General features: G+C 46.8%; 2 protein-coding genes across 7 annotated transcripts in view; one reads left to right on the forward strand and one right to left on the reverse strand.

The window, feature by feature from the left end:
* TTC38 (tetratricopeptide repeat domain 38) overlaps positions 1 to 9,915 on the reverse strand; it is a 31,604-nt gene extending 21,689 nt beyond the window's left edge. Inside the window, exons 1-5 of one of the 2 annotated variants that reach the window (XM_056517417.1) lie at positions 9,664 to 9,915; positions 9,223 to 9,340; positions 5,290 to 5,367; positions 4,592 to 4,673; positions 3,579 to 3,750 (exon numbers count right to left, since the gene is read on the reverse strand). In XM_056517417.1, the coding sequence (XP_056373392.1) occupies positions 3,579 to 3,750; positions 4,592 to 4,673; positions 5,290 to 5,367; positions 9,223 to 9,252 (362 nt within the window). In that variant the 5' untranslated portion in view covers positions 9,253 to 9,340; positions 9,664 to 9,915. Of the gene's footprint in view, positions 1 to 3,578; positions 3,751 to 4,591; positions 4,674 to 5,289; positions 5,368 to 9,222; positions 9,342 to 9,663 lie in introns of those variants that run through there. The other variant, XM_056517416.1, reaches the window with a different exon arrangement.
* CDPF1 (cysteine rich DPF motif domain containing 1) lies at positions 375 to 22,272 on the forward strand. 5 transcript variants are annotated; one of them, XM_056517419.1, is made up of 4 exons: positions 375 to 964; positions 15,642 to 15,754; positions 18,940 to 19,051; positions 20,970 to 22,272. In XM_056517419.1, exons 2-4 carry the CDS (start codon positions 15,642 to 15,644, stop codon positions 21,084 to 21,086), a joined length of 342 nt encoding a protein of 113 aa, XP_056373394.1. In that variant the 5' UTR covers positions 375 to 964; the 3' UTR covers positions 21,087 to 22,272. The 5 variants fall into 5 exon arrangements, with proteins under 5 accessions (XP_056373394.1, XP_056373398.1, XP_056373395.1 ...); XM_056517423.1 differs by lacking the exon at positions 375 to 964 and adding an exon at positions 8,905 to 8,927; XM_056517420.1 differs by lacking the exon at positions 375 to 964 and adding an exon at positions 9,337 to 9,360.
* The last annotated feature ends 658 nt before the right edge of the window (positions 22,273 to 22,930 follow it).

A 22,930-nucleotide genomic window follows, 5' to 3' on the forward strand; every position in this document is an offset into this window, starting at 1 on the left:
GGGGCGGAGTACCCCTTTAAATACATGGAGAAGCGGAAGTGGAAGGCTTTTAGGCCCGTCAGCTGAGGCCGGCGGCTGGCTTTGGGCTTCCCCTTGTTGGGCAACCTTATGGGAGGTTGGACGAGTTGTGGTTAAAGGGGTTCTCCGCTGCCCTGCCTTCCGGAGTTCATTACTCCGAACGCTGTGTGCGGGCTTCTGTGTTCGAGGCGGTCCCCTCGTGACGTCACGGCCACCCCCTCGGGGGCCGGCATGACGTCACAAGGGGGGCGGCCTCGAACACGGAAGCCCGCACCCAGCGTTCGGAGTAATGAACTTCCGGACGCTGCGAGCGGAGCTCCGGAAGGCAGGGCAGCGGAGAACCCCTTTAAGTGTGTTTTCAACTGAATAAAGCTGTGGCCGACCCCCACGTCCATTTAACAGTTAACGGTTCTCTTGCGTTATTATTATATATAGATATATATATAAGTAAGTTAACAATATGTTGAGGGGGGGAAGAGCAGTTAGAGAAAGGAAAGGAGTTCATTACACACAGTCTAAAGGACCTGCGAGATGTCTAAAGGACCTGCGAGATGTCTAAAGGACCTGGGAGATGTCTAAAGGACTTGCGAGATGTCTAAAGGACCTGCGAGATGTCTAAAGGACCTGGGAGATATCTAAAGGACCTGCGAGATGTCTAAAGGACCTGCGAGATGTCTAAAGGACCTGCGAGATGTCTAAAGGACCTGCGAGATGTCTAAAGGACCTGTGAGATGTCACGTTATGTTATCACATGATGTTACCCAGAGGGCACCAGTTTAACACATGACCCGCAGCTTGACCAATGGCTTTGGCTCAGCCTCCCTCTATATAAGGTGGCGGCCATTACAATTCTCTCTCTTATGCTCCCTGCTGAGGAACAGCAAACACCAGAGATCTCAGTGCTAGAGTCCAGCACCCGGAAGGCCTCAAATCTACAGTCATTCCAGTAAGTCAAGTCTATGTCTGTCACTACCTATAGTCATGTCCAGCCTAAAGTCAATTATCTAACGTCTATTACAAGTTTAATTGGTCCCAGCAGGCTGTGAGGTCCTTCTGTGTACCTGGCCCCCTCTCTGGGATTCTGGCCTAGCTATGAAGATAATTCCTTCTGTCTTAAAGGGGTACTCCCACCCTAGACATCTTATCCCCTATCCAAAGAATAGGGGATAAGATGTCTGATCGCGGGGGTCCCTCCGCTGGGGACCCCCACATTATTGCATGCGGCACCCACCTGTTTTTTTACCGGAACTGCTGGAGGGTCTGGGTCGCGACTCCGGGAATGGAAGTCCGTGACGTCAGGACTCCGCCCCCGTGAGACGTCACGCCCGTCCCCTCAATGCAAGTCTATGGGAGGGGGCGTGACGCCCCCTCCCATAGACTTGCATTGAGGGGACGGGCATGACGTGCCGCATGCAATAAGGTGGGTGCCGCATGCAATAATGCGGGGGTCCCCAGTGGCGGGACCCCCACGATCAGACATCTGGATAGGGGATAAGATGTCTAGGGTGGGAGTACCCCCTTTAACTCAGTAAAGCCTGCATTAACCCTTTAAGGACCAAGCGTTTTTCTGTTTTTGCACTTTTGTTTTTTCTTCCTTACCTTTTAAAAATCATAACCCTTTAAATTTTGCACCTAAAATTCCATATTATGGCTTATTTTTTGCGCCACCAATTTTACTTTGTACTTTGTAATGACATCAGTAATTTTACCCAAAAATCTACAGCAAAACAGAAAAAAAAAATCATTGTGCGACAAAATGGAAGAAAAAACACCATTTTGTAAATTTTGGGGGCTTCTGTTTCTACGCAGTACATTTTTCGGTAAAAATGAATCCTTCGTATGTTGAGGGATTCGTGCAATGTAAAAAGTGCATTTAATACTCACCTGTCCCCGCCGCTCCGGACCGCGTCCTCACCACTCCCGATGCTGTCCTGCTGCTCCGGTGTCTTCTTTGGGATCCTCGGGCTTCTTCCGCATCTTCTCCGGGGTCCGGGCCTCGCTTTCTGGTGACGTTATTACGCACGGCGTGCGTAGCGACGTAATAACGACGCCGGAAAGCGAGGCCCCGACCCCGGAGAAGATGCAGAAGACGCCGGAGGATCGCGAAGTGGACCCGGAGCAGCGGGAATAGGTAAGTGCACCTGTCCGGGATGCTTAAACTGCTATCCGACAGCAGCTTAAGCATTTTGCGCTGTCGGATAGCAGTTAATGCGATGGCCCCGACATATAAAAGCATCGTATGTCGATTTGATCATATGTCGGGGCCATCGCATGTCGGGGGGTTACTGTACTTCTGAAAAAAATCATAACTACATGCAGGAAAATTTATACGTTTAAATTCCCATCTTCTGACCCCTATAACTTTATTATTTTTCCACATATGGGGTGGTATGAGGGCTTATTTTTTGCGCTGTGACCTGAAGTTTTTAGCGGTACCATTTTTGTTTTGATCAGACTTTTTGATCGCTTTTTATTCCTTTTTTTATGTTTTAAAAAGTGACCAAAAATACTCAACTTTGGACTTAGGAATTTTTTTGTAGTGATACCACATATGTTTATTTTTATTTACACTGTTTTTTTTATGGGAAAGGGGGGGGGGGTGATTCAAACTTTTATTAGGGAAAGGGTTAAATGATCTTTATTAACTTTTATTTTTTTTTGTACTTTTTTTTTTTTTTTTTTTTTGCAATGTTATAGCTCCCATAGGGGGCTATAACATTGCACACACTGATCTTTTACACAGATCACTGCAAAGCCATAGCTTTGCATTGATCAGTGTTATCGGCGGTTGATTGCTCAAGCCTGGATTTCAGGCTTGGAGCAATCAATCGACGATCAGACAGCGCAGGAGACAGGTGAGTGACCCTCCTGCTGCGTCCTAGCTGATCCGGACATCGCAATTTATCGCGATGGTCCCGATCAGCCCAACTGAGCAGCCGGGATACTTTTACTTTCACTTTTAGACGCTGTGATCAACTTTGATTGCCGCGTCTAAAGACGCGCATATGGACGTTAATAAATTTGCACTAAGGGGTTAAACCATAACTGGTTGTGGACTCTTCTTTCACTACCTAGCCAGTGGAATAGCGGAGATACTGTTCGGTACCCAAAAACCACTCTGGCGTTACGAACATTAGGGGTTAACAACACCTTACCCCTGGGGTTAATACCATCTTGCCCCATCCACCTACACCGCTACAGCTGTGGTCCCACCATCACCGTCGGTCACCACACATCGTTTTATTAAATTTATGTGCCGGCCTGTTCCTCAGTTATTCCTCCTGGAAATGTATGCAAAAAAAATGGGTGATACCATTCCCTTTTTCAGTGGGTGAGTTCATCAGTATGCTGCTAGGCCCAGAGGTTATTGCATTTACCCAGACCAGCGTTTCTTAACCAGGGTGCCTCCAGCTGTTGCAAAACTACAACTCCCAGCATGCCCGGACAGCCAAAGGCTGTCCGGGCATGCTGGGAGTTGTAGTTTTGCAGCAGCTGGAGGCACCCTGGTTATCAAACACTGGTCTAGACGGTCAAAATTAATGATCATAAGGTGGCACTACCCATTGGCGAAAGTCTCCACTGCGGCAACGTGCAGCTTCTCCCGGTCGGTCAGGGGCTGAGTCTTGGCCAATTCTGACATCACTTCCAGTTCCTTCTGGAACTCCCAATCGAGGACTGGTGAGCGCCCGGTGCCGATCAGCTCCAACCCATTCGAGATCATATGTCCCATCACTAGAGCGACAGCAAATACAAGAGGACAGTCAGGACACCCAGCTTTTTTTTTAACCAGAATCCTCTTCTTCCCCTATATCCCTGCAAAGAGACAGATTTGCTGTGCAGAAGTCTAGGAAAGCTGAGTGACACACGGTGGGTGTTGAAATGGCGGCCATATTGGTTGTCACCCAAGATTCAGCTCCACAGAATGAAGTTTTTCCCATCATCCTGCACCCAGAATGATAGAAATGTTTGAAAGTATTCATACTCTTAGCTCCTCCCACTTACTCATCCCATTTTAATTGATTATCTCTGACATGTTTCTTCACCTTGGTTGGAGTCACCTGGGGTAAATTAATCTGATTGGACAGGATTTGGGAAGATGCAGCCCTGTCTATATAAGGTCTCATAGCTGAGCTGACAATGTATATCAGAGCAAAAACCAAGCCATGAGGTGTAAAGAACTGCCTGTAGAGCTCAGACACATGATTGTGTGGTACAGGGTGCGAGATGCAGGGCAGATGTTGTTACCCTAGGGCCAGATGGTATTAACCCCTTGTATTTGTGACGCCAGAGCGTGGTTTATCCTCAATACCACCCAAAGGTATACTGCTGGATCCTGGGCTAGGCACGGGGGCAATAGAGAAGGGCCTTGGTAAAAGGGGTGTTTGCAGCAGTTTCTCTGAATTCAAAATTCTACTGGTTGCCCTAGGTAACAGACAACTGTTTAGCTCCACCCTACTGTCAGACATGTGACCAAACTTTGTACCTGTATTGTCTGAACTCCCACAATGCACCACTTTCTGGCACAGAATTCTGACTATCTTTAGACGTGGATGGACTTGCATCTAGCACCTACCGAAATTCGGATCCGCCTCTTTTATTTTCTTCAGGCACCCTTCAATTCCTCCCATCGAGTTGTCATTTGTCCATGTGACGTACTATATAGAATACAAACATACAAAGGTGGTCGTCACCCATAGCAACCAGGCAATATTGTGTCATAAATAGGCATTTCATTTTATGCAACTTTTGTCCTCTGTTATCAGTCGTTTGCATGCCAAGGAACAGCTGCCTGTATTACCCATTGAAAATGCATGCCCGCTCGGTCAAGCTGAGCATACATGTGTATGGAGGAGTTATCAGACAGCTATCTGAAGTGTATGGGCATAAGCTCTATAGAAGTGGAAATACCACCAGGACCCAGCCCCATCTATTGTTCACTGTTATCAGCCGGGCCAAGCTGGGGAAATGCACAATACTGATGTTCTTCATATGTGGCCCTAGGGATAGTTCATGTGAGACGTCTCCAGATCATGTTGCGAATCACGGGATATTTACATCAATGTTGTGTTGTTTGCTCACATCATGATTTAGGATAGAGCAAGGGGGTTGCCACAGTAGATGCGGAAAAAGCAACTTCACCCAGATCCAGCCATTACAAAACTACACCTCCCATCATGCCCAGAGGGCCGCAGGCTGTTGGGGCACAATAGGAGGTGTAGTTTTGCAACAGAGGTTGTCAGTTCTGACAGATGTAGGAGGATCGTGTGTTACCTGATACAAGGTGGCGTCAAACAGTTTACAAGCTTCATTGCTGGTAGTGGAAAGGGTCAGCCCCGTGTCCTGCCAGGCCTGTAAAGTCATATACATGTTATATACATCAGCCATTGATCCTATAGGCAACAGAGTCACAGCATAGGATTATAAAGTAACTTTCTAAATGGGTACCCCCTCCCCCCCCCCCCCCAATCTATCCACCGGATATCCCATTAAGGTCTGATAGATGTTACCTCCCTTCTATCCAGGATCCCAGATTGTCTGTCAGTTGGATCTCCCTTTTTCTCCTCCCGCTTTCTGAAAAATGTATGTGGAGAAAACGGAATTCATGGTCTTTCCCCCTTCTCCATCAATCACAATCAATGGCTCCGCTCTCTCCTGAGTCCCACAAGTCCGCTGCCTTGGGGTCACTTTTGACTCTGCAGTGTCTTTCAAACCGCACAATCCTTGAATCCCCTCATTCCTCAACTTTGGCTCGACTAGACTACTAACACATGTCATCATCTCCTATTTAGACCGCCATACCTGATCTTCTGATACCGCTCCTCATAATCTCCAGTCCACAACCTGTTCCCACCATATATCCCTGACCTGATCTCCCGATACCGGCCCTCACATAATCTCCAGTCCACAACCTGTTCCCATCATATATCCTGACCTGATCTCCCGATACCGGCCCTCACGTAATCTCCAGTCCACAACCTGTTCCCATGATATATCTCTGACCTGATCTCCCGATACCGCCGCTCACATAATCTCCAGTCCACAACCTGTTTTCACCATATATCCCTGACCTGATCTCCTGATACTGCCCCTCATGTAATCTCCAATTCACAACCTGTTCCCATCATATTTCTCTGACCTGATCTCCTGATACCGGCCCTCGTAATCTGACCACAACCTGTTCCCATCATATATCCTGACCTGATCTCCCGATACCGCCCCTCACATAATCTCCAGTCCACAACTTGTTCCCACCATATATTTCTGACCTGATCTCCCGATAACGCCTCTCACGTAATCTCCAGTCCACAACCTGTTCCCATCATATATCCCTGACCTGATCACCCGATATCACCCCTCATGTAATCTCTAATTCACAACCTGTTCCCAACATATTTCTCTGACCTGATCTCCCAATACCGGCTCTCATTATCTCCAGACCACAACCTGTTCCCACAATATATCCCTGACCTGATCTCCCAATACCGGCCCTCACGTAATCTCCAGTCCACAACCTTTTCCCATCATATGTCTCTGACCTGATCTCCCGATACCGCCCCTCACATAATCTCCAGTCCACAACCTGTTCCCATCATATATCCTGACCTGATCTCCCAATACCGGCCCTCACGTAATCTCCAGTCCACAACCTTTTCCCATCATATATCCCTGACCTGATCTCCCGATACCGCCGCTCACATAATCTCCAGTCCACAACCTGTTTTCACCATATATCCCTGACCTGATCTCCCGATACCGGCCCTCATGTAATCTCCAGTCCACAACCTGTTCCCACCATATATCCCTGACCTGATCTCCCGATACCGCCCCTCATGTAATCTCCAATTCACAACCAGTTCCCACCATATTTCTCTGACCTGATCTCCCGATACCGGCCCTCGTAATCTGACCACAACCTGTTCCCATCATATATCCTGACCTGATCTCCCGATACCGGCCCTCACGTAATCGCCTGTCCACAACTTGTTCCCACCATATATCTCTGAGCTGATCTCCCGATACCGCCCCTCATGTAATCTGACCACAACCTGTTCCCACCATATATCCCTGACCTGATCTCCCGATACCGGCCCTCACGTAATCGCCTGTCCACAACTTGTTCCCACCATATATCTCTGACCTGATCTCCCGATACCGCCCCTCATGTAATCTGACCACAACCTGTTCCCACCATATATCCCTGACCTGATCTCCCGATACCGCCCCTCACGTAATCTCCAGTCCACAACCTGTTCCCACCATATATCCCTGACCTGATCTCCCGATATCACCCCTCATGTAATCTCCAATCCACAACCTGTTCCCACCATATATCCCTGACCTGATCTCCCGATATCACCCCTCATGTAATCTCCAATCCACAACCTGTTCCCACCATATTTCCCTGACCTGATCTCCCGATACCGCCCCTCATGTAATCTGACCACAACCTGTTTTCACCATATATTCCTGATCTCCCAATACAGCCCCTCACGTAATCTCCGGTCCACAACCTGTCCTCTTCATACATCTCTGACCTGATCTCCCGATTCCGCCCCTCACGATTCTCTCAAGACCTCTACTTGTGCTATTCCCTCATCCGCACCTTACACAACTATCTACAAGATGTCCTCCATACCCTGGAACTTGCTGCCCCATCACATCTGGCTCTCACCCACCATCATTTTCTTTGTACACATTCATACCCCCTCATGGGGTTAGTAGAAGGAGCATAAGCTGATATTGGCTCCAATGGCCGACCAGGGACACAGGAAACAGAGTCCGTCAAATGGCGAGCAAACCAAGTGAGGTTAAATATGGCCCCTAATACCACACGGCCTGGAAGGTTTGAGACTCCAAATGTATCTTCAAGCAAAATGTATTCACATAAAAGCAACTTTTACAGCAATAACGCTTTTTTAAGGATATATTCCTCTACCTCAGATCACACTTAGTTTCCACAGGATAGGGCAATGTTTCCCAACCAGGGCAAAAAATACAACTCCCAGCATCCCCGGAAAGCCTTCGGCAGCTCTTTACAAATTTGTCTCCAGCTCTAAAGGACCTTCCATTGATTTTAAATTGTCTGGTGTAATGCTTCATTTCCCCTGCGGGAGTGCTGCAGGGATACTGGGCACTTGCTGACAGTTGTAGTTCCCTGGTTCCAACTGCTGGAACCCCCAAGTGATATAATTAAAGGGTTACTCCGGTGAAAAACACTTAATTTTTTTTTTTTTTTTTAAATCAACTGGCTCCAGAAAGTTAAACAGATTTGTACATTACTTCTATTTAAAAATCTTAATCCTTTCAGTACCTATCAGCTGCTGTATACTACAGAGAAAGTTCTTTTCTTTTTGAATGTATTTTCTGTCTGACACCTCTTTCCAGGTCAGGAACTGTCCAGAGCAGGATCGGTTTGCTATGGGGATTTGCTCCTGCTCTGGACAGTTCCTGAGGCAGACAGAGGTGTCAGCAGAGAGCGCTGTGGTCAGACTGGAAAGAAATTCCAAAAGAAAAGCACTTACAGCAGCTGATAAGTACTGGAAGGATTAAGATTTTTAAATAGAAGTAATTTACAAATCTGTTAAACGTTCTGCCACCAGTTGATTTTATTATTATTTTTTTTTTTTTACCAGAGTACCCCTTTAAGGTCATTTGTCCCCCTTTTTTTGTGATTTCTAGGGACAAGCTGTATGTGCAGCCATATATTAGATGATCACGCTGACCGTCCCTTTCTACTATCTACTTTGACTACTAAGGGGCAGCGGGCTGACAATTGGGGGGTACACCCCTCTATGACCTCATACGCCCTAATAAGGTTGTTCTTCGCCTAGGACAATCACGTGAAGGCATCTCCAGGACCTTGGTTGCCCACTACTGGAAACAGAACCAAGACGCGGCTTCATAGCACGGTAAAGCGTTTGAGGGTCCTACAAACAGCCCCACCCCCATATCTCAGCTTTCCGGACCCTCACTAGATAGTAAATAATGGTTGCGGTTAGCCCGGATTTTGATCAGGTATTGTATGCGGTTTCTTGGTTGCTCTATTTACAACTAGGACTTTTTTTTTTGCAATAAAAAAAAAAATTGCGAAAAATTGCGAAATGCAAAGAAAAAAAAAAAAAAGCAGAGGTGAAAGTTCACTTCCTAATAAGTGCGGTGTATGGGGGTAGAGGGCACATAGGTGCCAGGTGGGTATGGACTCACCTTACAGTCCTTCAGGCATACAGGTGCCATGTTGATCTATAGTCGCAGGCGGATAGTGTTGTGCACAGGATCATCTGCTTGGGCTGCACTAAAACCCTCCCTTCTAGTAGGAGGAGATCTGGGGACAGGAAGAGCTGGGTAAGGCCATGTGTAACCGTACGCCAGTGTTTCCCAACCAGGGTGCCTTCTTCTGTTGCAAAACTACAACTCCCAGCATGCCCGGACAGCCTTCGGCTGTCCGGGCATGCTGGGAGTTGTAGTTTTGCATCAGCTGGAGGCACCCTGGTTGGGAAACACTGCTGTATGTAATTGAGATATTGCTATTTTGTATGCACAGATGTAGCAGAGCCGAATCGGTTGCATTGTTCGTGCCTCAGGGGGAAGGTTAACACAATGCCGGTACTTATAGCTGCAATCCTAGACAAAAGCATTAGAGCTTACCCGGGGCGTCACAATGCTTTTCCCAAATTACTCATTCAGCTCTGCTACATCTGCCCGTCCTTTTGTCTGACCGTTGCTGACTGGTTTGGAAGGTCGCCTTGCTGGACTTGAATGGAAGCCCAGTAAAGGTTTCCGAAAAAATTGCAGACGTGTGAATAGGCTCTAAGGAAATCCTTGGCCTTAGGCTGCATTCACACCACGTTTTGTACATACGGGTGGGGGAGGGGCAAACCGGGCGCTCCCGTTCCCCAGCCGGATCAGCCCGTGACTCCATTTACTTTAATGACCTGACCGGAGTCAAACGGTGACTCCGGTCAGCTCAGTTTTGACCCGTATGCGGTTTCCTGACCGGACCTAAAACCGTTTGACTCCGGTCGGATCATTAAAGTAAATGGAGTCACGGGCTGATCCGGCTGGGGTACGGGAGCGCCAGGTTTGCCCCTCTCCCCCGCCGGATCCGGCACCCGTATGTACAAAACCTGGTGTGAATGCATCCTTATTACTGTGATGGTACACAGTAAGGCCGCGTTCACACGTCGGAAAATGTGCGAAAACACGGGCGGACATTCCGCACATCTGCTTATATCGGCGGCACTAGGATAGATATCATAGACGGCAAAGCATTTCCAAGCGGGATCCGCCGAAATATTGGGGGAGATTTATCAAAACTTGTCCAGAGGAAAAAAATGGCCCAGTTGCCCATAGCAACCAATCGGATCGCTGCTTTCATTTTTAACAAGGCCTCTGCAAAATGAAAGAAGCAATCTGATTGGTTGCTATGGGCAACTCAGCAACTTTTTCCTTTGCACAGGTTTTGATAAATCTCCCCCATTGTACGGTTTAAGGTTTCTGTGGACACTGGAATCGGGATTTCCACGGCAGAAACAGAGAAATTTAAAAACGCCATGCTAACGTGGTCGTCTCAATATTGGCTTGTGGTGGCGGAATTGGGATAAAGCCTTGTGGGGGTGTAGGATAGTTGGGGTGTTGCTGTGCAGGATAGTAAAGGGCGCTGTTAACCCTTGTCACTCGTGACGCCAGGGTGTGGGTTAAATTCTGTAATTCTTGATAGGCCTATTGCCACCCTTCCCAAGAGCAATAGGTGATGCAGAAATAAAGGATTGTCCACAACCGCTGTTAACTGAAAACTTGCAGGAACTTTTACTGAAGAATTTCTGTACATGCAGCAATAGTAACAGTCCAGATAACAGAGTCTCTATAGATATAGCTGAGCAGCGATTGACAGTCGGTTGGGATCAGATAAGCTCAATTTAGCTTCTTAGGGATTGTATAGCAGAGATCCGCTGGATTTAAGGGTGAGTTTAGGTCCAGTGATCTTGCGGTGAGTAGCAGGGAATTGCTTAGTCTTTCCGCTATGTTAGAGGCCGAGGCCGCAAGGCTTTGGCCTAGTAAATCGTCTTGTAAGCTGCGGAGGTCCTACCTCATCCAGAGTCAGCAACCCAAGAGAGCGATCAAGATGGCGCAGCGCCCTTATATGGGCAGGGGCAGCCGGTTTGGATTGGTCCATAACAACTGTCACTCACCGTAACAGTGCATTGTGGGTGAACACGTCACGGGAACCTCCAAAGGTCCTGTAGCAAAACCATAGAGTTCTAAACTAATCACGTGACCCGCAGGTCCTGCTACGCTGAGCAGGTAGGCAATTAAATATATACATATTTATATACTTATACTTATATTGATAAGAACTTCCATACAGTCATAAACTAACTGAGGGGTGACAAGGGGATAACTACAGAAGAGGGACCCTGACGTCCTAGGGACTCTGACTATGGGGACCTCTATAAAGGTAACGTATACAATACGGTAACAGGACATTATTTATTTATTTATTTTTGGTGTGTGTCTCTGTCCCATTTCCCCTCCCAAAGGCGTTTTTAGGGAACGTTCACACGAGCGGACCCACAGCGTATTTTACGCTGCAGATCCGCCGCTGAAGGACAGCTGCATGGTGGCTTTCCATGTGCCTGCTCTGAGCGACAATACACTGCTACGAGCAGACACACTGCGATGTGCGAGTTGTCACGAATGCGCGGTGTACTCTCACATATCGCGGCCGCTCCCCCTGCTCAATGAGCTAGGCCGAGGGCTGCCGCGATGTGCGAGTATCGCAGTGTGTCTGCTTGTAGCGGCATATTGCCGTTCCGAGCAGGCACATGTAAAGCCGCCATGCAGGGGTCCTTCAGCGGCGGATCTGCAGCGTAAAATACGCTGTGGGTCCACTCGCGTGAACGTACCCTTAGGGTAGGTGTACACCTGTTAGTTGTAACCCCTTTTCGGCAGATTGCTGACCTATAATGTTGATGGGAGCAGCGGACCCCATTGATTTCTGTGGCCAATCTGAGTCACAAGGCCTCTGCAAAATGAAAGAAGCGATCTGATTGGTTGCTATGGGCAACTCGGCAACTTTTCCTCTGCACAGGTTTTGATAAATCACCCCCCTAGTGACTCCATTTGGGACCTGTGCGCTATTTCAAGACTGCAACAGCCCGCGCTTTAAAGTCTGCTTAAAATAACGTGTACGTCCCAAACAGAACTAGGCAACCCAGTTCAGCCATAGAAATCAATAGGGGACGCTGTTCCCAACTCCTGTTTTCAGCGGTATGCCGAGGGATGCTATTAAGGGGTGCACTAACGGAGTATGGACCTCCCCTTAAAGGGGTACTCCACTGCTCAGCGTTTGGAACAAACTGTTCCGAACGCTGGAGCCGGCGCTGGGAGTTCGTTACGTCATAGCCACGCCCCCTCAATGCAAGTCTATGGGAGGGGGCGTGACAGCCGTCACCCCCCCTCCCATAGACTTGCATTGAGTGGGCGTGACGTCATGAGGGCGGGGCTATGATGTCACGAGCTCCCGGCACTAGCTCCAGCGTTCTGAACAGTTTGCTGATTTCACTCTCTTCTTCACCGTGCACACAACGGAATTTCCACGGAAGTACGGATTTTGGCGTCCACAGAGATATTGAACCGCTTCAATGTTTCTGCGGATTTAGCTTGGAAATGCATTGCTGTCTATGAAGACGGCGCATGTCCTAGCGCCGCTGGATCAAGCAAATGTGTGGAATGTTCTGACAATTTTTGGCTGTGTAATCATGGCCTTAGACTTAGTTTTATAAAATCATGGTACTGTGATGTCCCAGTACAGGACATGGTCCGGCGCTACACTTAGGCCCTGTCAGGTTGAGTCCCTCGGTGACCTGGGGGCTCTCCTGCAGTGTCTCCCCTGCTATAAGTACAATGTTATTTATTGTAATAGATATATAGTCAGTATGCTAATGTATAGACAGTATAAAGGACCTTTGGAGGACTCCAGTAAATGTCTAAAGGACCTGTGAGAGGTCACATGTTATGTTTATGTTATCACATGTTACCCAGAGGGCACCAGTTTAACACATGACCCGCAGCTTGACCAATGAATGGGCTTTGGCTCCGCCCCCCTCTATATAAGGGGGCGGCCATTACAATCTCTCTCTGCGGAGGACAGCAAAGCACAGACATCAAAGACCCTGTGTCCAGTACACATGGAGGCCACAAAGCCTGCACATTGTCAGTAAGTCATCTCATCTATGTCTGCTGTCTCTACTAAAATCAAGTCTATCCTAGTCTGCGTGGCTGAACTAAAGTCTATTACAATAACTACAAGTCCCAGCAAGCTGCAGGGCCCTTTCAGTGTTACTGGTCAACTCTCTGGGATTCTGGCTTAGCTGTAGAGACTATAACAACTGTCTGACCTCAGTGAAGCCTCCATTAACCATAACCTGGCCGTGGACTCTCATTTCACTGCCTAGCCATTGGGATAGCTGAGATATCGTTCAGGTGGTTCCCGATACCCAAAAACCACTCTGGCGTCACGAATATTAGGGGTTAACAACACCTTGCCCCTGGGGCTAATACCATATTGCCCCATCCACCTACACCGCTACACCCCGTGGTCCCGCCATTCACCGTGGCTCACCACGGTACGCTCTGGGTATGGCATTTTTTTTTTAATACAAGAAATTGCAATGTTTTCCCTCCCATAGATTTCTATAGGTGGCAACAGATAAATACAGTGATCCCTCAACTTACAACGGCCTCAACATACAATAGTTTCAACATACGATGGTCTTTTCTGGACCATTGTAAGTTGAAACCAGACTCAACATACAATGACAATCTGGACAAAGACAGTCCAGATCTGTGAAACTTGTCAATGGCCAAGAGAACTGACCAATCAGAATGGGCAATTTACTGGTAAAACACCTGTATTACTGAAGTACATGCACTGACTGGTGTCTGGTAGCGCCCCCTACAGCACAGGGAGGTATTACATGTTCTGTACTCTTTACCTGTATTACTGAAGCGTATGCACTGACTGATGTCTGGTAGCGCCCCCTACAGTACAGGGAGGTATTACATGTTCTGTACTCTTTACCTGTATTACTGAAGCGTATGCACTGACTGATGTCTGGCTGCGCCCCCTACAGTACAGGGAGGTATTACATGTTCTGTACTCTTTACCTGTATTACTGAAGCGTATGCACTGACTGATGTCTGGTAGCACCCCCTACAGTACAGGGAGGTATTACATGTTCTGTACTCTTTACCTGTATTACTGAAGCGTATGCACTGACTGATGTCTGGCTGCGCCCCCTACAGTACAGGGAGGTATTACATGTTCTGTACTCTTTACCTGTATTACTGAAGCGTATGCACTGACTGATGTCTGGTAGCACCCCCTACAGTACAGGGAGGTATTACATGTTCTGTACTCTTTACCTGTATTACTGAAGCGTATGCACTGACTGATGTCTGGCTGCGCCCCCTACAGTACAGGGAGGTATTACATGTTCTGTACTCTTTACCTGTATTACTGAAGCGTATGCACTGACTGATGTCTGGTAGCACCCCCTACAGTACAGGGAGGTATTACATGTTCTGTACTCTTTACCTGTATTACTGAAGCGTATGCACTGACTGATGTCTGGTAGCACCCCCTACAGTACAGGGAGGTATTACATGTTCTGTACTCTTTACCTGTACCAGGGTTACCTGCTCTTTTGGACACCAGGTGAGGGCGGCTCCATGTTACTTTTTTAGGATATTGCGTGTACTGTACAGGACCCCGAAGAAGCTCTTGTCCTCTACATAGAGCAGTGTTTCCAAAGCAGGGTGCCCCCAGCTGTTGCAAAACTACAACTCCCAGCATGCCCGGACAGCCAAAGGCTGTCCGGGCATGCTGGGAGTTGTAGTTTTGCAACAGCTGGAGGCCCCCTGGCTGGGAAACACTGACATAGACAGTGATTACAGCTCCCAGCAGATCATTCTTACTTTTATATGGAAGGATTTGCTTTATCTATATTAGTTATCTACTTTGTTCTGTACAGGACCCCGAAGAAGCTCCTGTCCTCTACATAGACAGTGATTACAGCTCCCAGCAGATCTTTCTTACTTTTATATGGAAGGATTTGCTTTATCTATATTAGTTATCTACTTTGTTCTGTACAGGACCCCGAAGAAGCTCCTGTCCTCTACATAGACAGTGATTACAGCTCCCAGCTCTTTATTACTTTTATATGTAAGGATTTGCTTTATCTATATTAGTTATCTACTTATTTTTGTTTAATTCTCACTTTTTCCTATTTTTGGATGACATTTTGGGGCTTTAGAACCAATTACGAGGTTTCCATAGAGTTCTGGTCTCAACATACAATGGTTTCAACATACAATGGTCGTCCCGGAACCGATTAACATTGTAACTTGAGGGACCACTGTAAATGGCAGAAAGAAAATGCCATGTGTGCATGTCTGCTGGTGTATTCCCCCTCCCCCCCCCCCCCCAGTAGAAATCCTTCAGTCTCGTGATGAAAGAATCACATGACTTACCATAGTAGTAAAAGAAACGCAGCACTACTAGTATACACTATTAAAAAATTTAAAATAAAGTAACTTTTGTGTTTTTACTTTCCTATTTACAGATGGACCTCGATGAATCCCAGAGTCCCAAAGGGCTATTCGAATGTCAGATCTGCAGGTTATCGGTCCCGTATACCTACTTTGGCCAGAAACCACCAAATACGAAATCTATAATGTAAGTAAAGATGGCGGAGGAGCAAGTTTTAAGGTTGTTACTGGAAGCCATCAATACGCAGGCTTTATTCTGCTTACAGATCTTATTCTAATGATGGATTGTGTCCATATGTAGGATAACTTCAGGGACGGGCACACAGATTCAAAAGGGGGCTTAAAGGGGTACTCCGGCGCTTAGACATCTTATCCCCTATCCGAAGGATGGGGAATAAGATGCCTGATTGAGGTGGTCCCGCTGCTGGGGACCCCTGTGATCTTGCACACGGCACCCCGTTTGTAATCAGTCCCCGGAGCCTGTTTGCTCCGGGTTTGATTACTGTCGATCACGAGGCCGGAGCGTTGTGACGTCAAGGCTCCGCCCCTGTGTGACGTCACGCTCCGCCCCATCAATGCAAGCCTATGGGAGGGGGCGTGACAGCTATCACGCCCCCTCTCGTAGGCTTGCATTGAGGGGCGGAGCGTGACGTCACACAGGGGCGGAGGCGTGATGTCCCACAGGGGCGGAGGCGTGATGTCCCACAGGGGCGGAGGCGTGATGTCCCACAGGGGCGGAGGCGTGATGTCCCACAGGGGCGGAGGCGTGATGTCCCACAGGGGCGGAGGCGTGATGTCCCACAGGGGCGGAGGCGTGATGTCCCACAGGGGCGGAGGCGTGATGTCCCACAGGGGCGGAGGCGTGATGTCCCACAGGGGCGGAGGCGTGATGTCCCACAGGGGCGGAGGCGTGATGTCCCACAGGGGCGGAGGCGTGATGTCCCACAGGGGCGGAGGCGTGATGTCCCACAGGGGCGGAGGCGTGATGTCCCACAGGGGCGGAGGCGTGATGTCCCACAGGGGCAGAGGCGTGATGTCACACAGGGGCGGAGGCGTGATGTCACACGCCGCCCGCCCTGTGGTCGCCCGTAATCATACCCAGAGTGAACACGCTCCGGGGACTGATTACAAACAGGGTGCCGCTTGCAAGATCACAGGGGTCCCCAGCAGCGGGACTCCCACGTTCAGGCATCTTATCCCCTATCCTTAGATGTCTAAGCACTGGAGTACCCCTTTAACATCCTTTTTTAAAGCTTTTCTAATGGACGTTTATAACGGATCTTTTAACGGATGAATTTCATAGTGTGAAAGCAGCCTAATTTTTATGTGTCTAGCTCCTTTATTTATCAATAGGGAGGGGAGGGGGTGTGGCCTCACTGTGCAGGTCTCCGCCCCCTCCCTCAGTATGCTGTCTGCTCACATCTCCCCTAGTATTAGCAAAACTACAACTCCCAGCTTGTCCTCACTGACAGTACCGGACACAAGCTGACAGTGGGAGGAGTTTTCCCTGCGCTCACAGCTGTCCCAGGAATCCTCTGGCTTTGCAGTATGAGAGGGGGTGGAGTCTCATCACTGCACCTGGTCATCTAATTCAGCTGCTGGTGGTGAACTGATTGGACTCATAAGTGGGTTGCGGTCAGTTCACATTATGTGCAGTTTTGCTGCATTTTCTTTTTCAATGTGTTTTTTTTTTTTAAAGAGATATATTGCTAAGAGGTGAAAGTGATTTGACCTATAATAACACCTAAGTTGTCTTATTATGTGGAACCTTTGAGCCGTGTTCATGTGTTGAATTTTTTACTGCATTTTTCCCACACGTTTGCTGTATTTTGGCAGTGTTTGCTGCAATTCTTAAAATCCTGACATATTTTTACAGTAATTTGCACAATTGCAGTAAAATAGCAAAATTTTTGCCAGGAAATTGGGAGAATCAAAACAGAAGACAAAAACACAAAAAACGCTGGGGGAGATTCATCAAAACCATTGTAGAGGAAGAGGGGTGCAGTTGCCCATAGCAACCAATCAGATCTCTTCTTTCATTTTTAACAAGGCCTTTAAAAAATGAAAGAAGCAATCTGATTGGTTGCTATGGGCAACCTTTACTCTGTACAGGTTTTGATAAATCTCCCCCGCTGTGTGTAAACACAGCCTCAGGGGAGGTGTATAACTACTATATATCCTGACTATATAGAGACAGCAGCAGCAGCAGCAGTATACAGATAGAGCTTTGAGGGGAGGTGTATTTCTGTTATATATCCTGACCATATAGAGATAGCAGCAGCAGTATACAGATAGAGCTGAGAGGGGAGGTGTATATCTACAATATATTCTGATCCCATAGAGATATCAGCAGTATACAGATAGAGCTGAGAGGGGAGGTGTATAACTACTATATATATCTCCTGACCATATAGAGCTAGAGGGGAAGTATATAACTACTATATATCCTACCATATAGAGATAGCAGCAGCAGCAGCAGTATACAGATAGAGCTAGAGGGGAGGTATATAACTACTATATATCCTACCATATAGAGATAGCAGCAGCAGCAGCAGTATACAGGTAGAGCTATAGGGGAGGTATATAACTACTATATAGCTGGGTCCCATAGAGATAGCAGCAGCAGCAGTATACAGATAGAGCTGAGAGGGGAGGTGTATAACTACTATATATCCTGACATAAAGAGATATCAGCAGCAGTATACAGATAGAGCTGGGAGGGGAGGGATTTGGTAGCTGCCTGGATCTGATAGGTGATGATGCCATCCTTAGTTGCCATCCTGTTAATGCCGCAACAGTGCCAGCCCCAGCTTCCTCAGCTTAGTTTGCAGGAAGTCCGCTGTCCCAGAACTTCCTCTGACACATTCAACACTGATTTTCTGTGGGCCAGACTGGTGATCACATGAACTAGTTACAGAAATAAAACAGGGATCCAGTCGTGCTGGTATAAAACAGATGGTCCTGTAGGTCTAGTGATGGTAAATGTGTACGATACGGGCAAAAATACCCCGGAGTGCTACTTTAAAGGGGTACTCCGCTGCTCAACATTTGGAGCAAACTGTTACGAACGCTGGAGCCGGAAGCTTGTGACATCATAGCCCCGCCCCCTCAATGAAAGTTTATGGGAGGGGGCGTGACAGCCGTCACGCCCCCTCCCATACACTTGCATTGAGGAGGTGGGGTGTGATGTCATGAGGGGGCGGGACTATGATGTCATGAGCTCCCGACTCCAACGTTCGGAACAGTTTATTCCAAACGCTGAGTAGCGGAGTACCCCTTTAAGATAATAGAGAAGCCCATTCTCCCATTATACTGTGTGTGTAATGTGGCAAACAATAAGCCATATAACCCCAATGTCCTCTTGTATTTCAGTCTCTTGGAGGAATGTTTTGTGATGCGGGATCCATTTGTTCCAGACAAAGAGAAGTTCCTGATCCTGGGTTCCCCCTGCAGCCTGTGTAAGAAGGTGGTCTGCACTGGTACAGTAAGTAGCCATGTTATTTACATCTATATAAGGGGCTGATAACTCGTAGGAATCTATAGCAGCACGTAATACAAGTGACATACACTCACTGGCCTCTATATAGTCCTGGGTTGGACCCCCTTTTCCCCTAATTCTTGGTGTCAAACTTTATACAAAAAAGGTGCTGGACACGTTCCTCCATACGGACATGATGACATCACACAGTTCCCCCATATGGACATGATGACATCACACAGTTCCTTCATATAGACATGATGACATCACACAGTTCCTCCATATGGACATGATGACATCACACAGTTCTTCCATATAGACATGATGACATCACACAGTTCCTCCATATGGACATGATGACATCACACAGTTCCTCCATATGGACATGATGACATCACACAGTTCCTCCATATGGACATGATGACATCACACAGTTCCTCCATATGGACATGATGACATCACACAGTTCCTCCATATGGACATGATGACATCACACAGTTCCTCTATATGGACATGATGACATCACACAGTTCCTCCATATGGACATGATGACATCACACAGTTCCTCTATATGGACATGATGACATCACACAGTTCCTCTATATGGACATGATGACATCACACAGTTCCTCCATATAGACATGATGACATCACACAGTTCCTCCATATGGACATGATGACATCACACAGTTTCTCCATACGGACATGATGACATCACACAGTTCCTCCATATGGACATGATGACATCACACAGTTCCTCTATATGGACATGATGACATCACACAGTTCCTCCATATAGACATGATGACATCACACAGTTCCTCCATATGGACATGATGACATCACACAGTTCCTCCATATGGACATGATGACATCACACAGTTCCTCCATATAGACATGATGACATCACACAGTTCCTCCATATGGACATGATGACATCACACAGTTCCTCTATATGGACATGATGACATCACACAGTTCCTCCATATGGACATGATGACATCACACAGTTCCTCTATATGGACATGATGACATCACACAGTTCCTCCATATGGACATGATGACATCACACAGTTCCTCCATATAGACATGATGACATCACACAGTTCCTCCATATAGACATGATGACATCACACAGTTCCTCTATATGGACATGATGACATCACACAGTTTCTCCATACGGACATGATGACATCACACAGTTCCTCTATATGGACATGATGACATCACACAGTTCCTCTATATGGACATGATGACATCACACAGTTTCTCCATACGGACATGATGACATCACACAGTTCCTCTATATGGACATGATGACATCACACAGTTCCTCTATATGGACATGATGACATCACACAGTTCCTCCATATGGACATGATGACATCACACAGTTCCTCCATATAGACATGATGACATCACACAGTTCCTCCATATAAACATGATGACATCACACAGTTCCTCCATATGGACATGATGACATCACACAGTTGCTGTAGATTTGTTGGATCCATGATGAGAATCTCCGGTTCTACCACATCCCAGCGGTGATCTATAGGATGAGATCTGGTGACTGTGGAGGTCATTGGAGTCATGTGACCTCATTGTCCTGTATGAGATGATGTCATGTTACATGTGACTATGTAACATTAATGGCCAATATGACCTAAGGGCTTGTTGATTACCTGCGGAATTTCTGCAGCGTATCTACTGCGGAAAATCTGCAGCAGATTTTGCTACCATTGACTTCGATGGGTCCGAAGTAAAATCTGCAAATCTTTCTCTGTTGCGGATTTTCTGCTGACCGATTTAAGTCAATGCTAGCAAAATCTGCTGCAGATTTTCCGCAGTAGATATGCTGCAGAATTTCTGCAGGTAATCCGACCGTGTGAACGCACCCTTATGCAGTTTCTTCTGTCTTCAGGATTGCAGCCTCTTCTACTCCAAGAGATTCTGTCTCCCCTGCGTGACCAAGAATAAGGACTCTTTTCCTCCTGAGATCCGGCAGGACCTGGATAAAAAGAAGGCCCAGGATAAATGATCTGATTATTTGGGAGCAGTGGTCTCCAAACTACGGCCCTCCAGATGTTGCAAACCTACAACTCCCAGCATGCCTACGGCTGTCCGGGCATCCTGGGAGTTGTAGTTTTGCAACATCTGGAGGGCCACAGTTTAGAGACCACTGAACCAGAGGACCCATTCACTGCCATGAAGTCTTCTCATCCTTCTTTACACTCATGGGCAACTCTGGCCTCTACAGGATTAGTAACACAAGTCATCCAGGACTGGAAAAAAGAGCCGATTTCTTTCAAAATACAGCGTCCCTCTTGTCCTCTGTTTGTGTGGGGAATTGCAGCTCAGTTCCATTTAATATCACACACAACCTGAGCACACGGGTGGCGCTGTTTTTGTTGGGAGACATTGATTTGAAGGGGTATTCCATGAAAAAAAAAAAAAAGTATTTTCATATCAACTGGCTCCAGAAAGTACTTCCAGTACTTATCAGCTGCTGAAGCTGAGTTGTTTTTTGTCTGACAACCTCTCTGTCTGTCTCAGGAACTGCCCAGAGTAGCAGAAAATCCCCATAGCAAACCTCTCCTGCTTTGGACAGTTCCTGAGACAGACAGACATGTGTCAGCAGAGAGCACTGTGGTCAGACAGAAAAGAATGCAACTTCAGCAGCTGATAAGTATTGGTAGGATTAAGATTTTTTTAATAGAAGTAATTTACAAATTTGTTTAACTTTCTACAGCCAGTAAATATGATTTTTTTTTTTTCATGGGATACCCCTTTAACTCTTTCGTAAACTCTGCTGCAGAGATATACTTAGTACCCTAACTGCAAAGGGATGGTAAAGATGCTGCGCCCTCTGCTGTCTATTACCACTGACATTGGAGATAACTCATGCAATAGTGACCATGGCATCTAAGTGGGTAGAAGGGGGGGGCGACTTCTGTTACCCCATTATGAACTTTGGGTGCCAATGAGGGTCAATGGCAGCTGGGGGCCCAATGAAGAGTGTCAGGTCGGCCACCTCTATCCTCCTATCAATAGGATTATATTAGCGATCACATCAAGTGCTCTAATAGGACTACAAAGACTTAAAAGGGGGTACTCCGGTGGAAAACTTTTCTTATATAACAACTGGCTCCAGAACGTTAAACAGATTTGTAAATTAATTCTATTAAAAAATCTTAATCCTTTCAGTACTTATGAGCTTCTGAAGTTAAGGTTGTTCTTTTCTGTCTAAGTGCTCTCTGATGACACCTGTCTCGGGAACCACCCAGTTTAGAAGAGGTTTGCTATGGGGATTTTCTTCTAAACTGGGCGGTTCCCGAGCCACCAGAGAGCACTTAGACAGAAAAGAACAACCTTAACTTCAGAAGCTCATAAGTATTGAAAGGATTAAGTTTTTTTAATTTACAAATCTGTTTAACTTTCTGGAGCCAGTTGAGATATATATATATTATATATATATATAAAAAAAGTCCTGGATAACCCCTTTAAAGGGGTGCTCCGGTGGAAAACTTTTTTTTTTAATGAACTGGTGCCAGAAAGAAACAGATTTGTAAAATTATTTCTATTAAAAAAATCTTTACCCTTCCAGTACTTTTTAGCAGCTGTATGCTACAGAGGAAATTTTCTTTTTGAATTTCTTTTTTTTGACTTGTCCACAGTGCTCTCTGCTGACACCTGATGCCCATATCAGGAACTGTCCAGAGCAGGAGAAAATCCCCATAGCAAACCAATGCTGCTCTGGACAGTTCCTGACATGGACAGAGGTGTCAGCAGAGAGCAAGACAAAAAAAAATTCTAAAAGAATTTCCTCTGTAGCATACAGCTGCTAATAAGTACTGGAAGGGTAAAGATTTTTTAATAGAAGTA

Source organism: Hyla sarda, chromosome 4, assembly GCF_029499605.1.
Source record: "Hyla sarda isolate aHylSar1 chromosome 4, aHylSar1.hap1, whole genome shotgun sequence".
Taxonomy (NCBI): Eukaryota; Metazoa; Chordata; class Amphibia; order Anura; family Hylidae; genus Hyla; species Hyla sarda.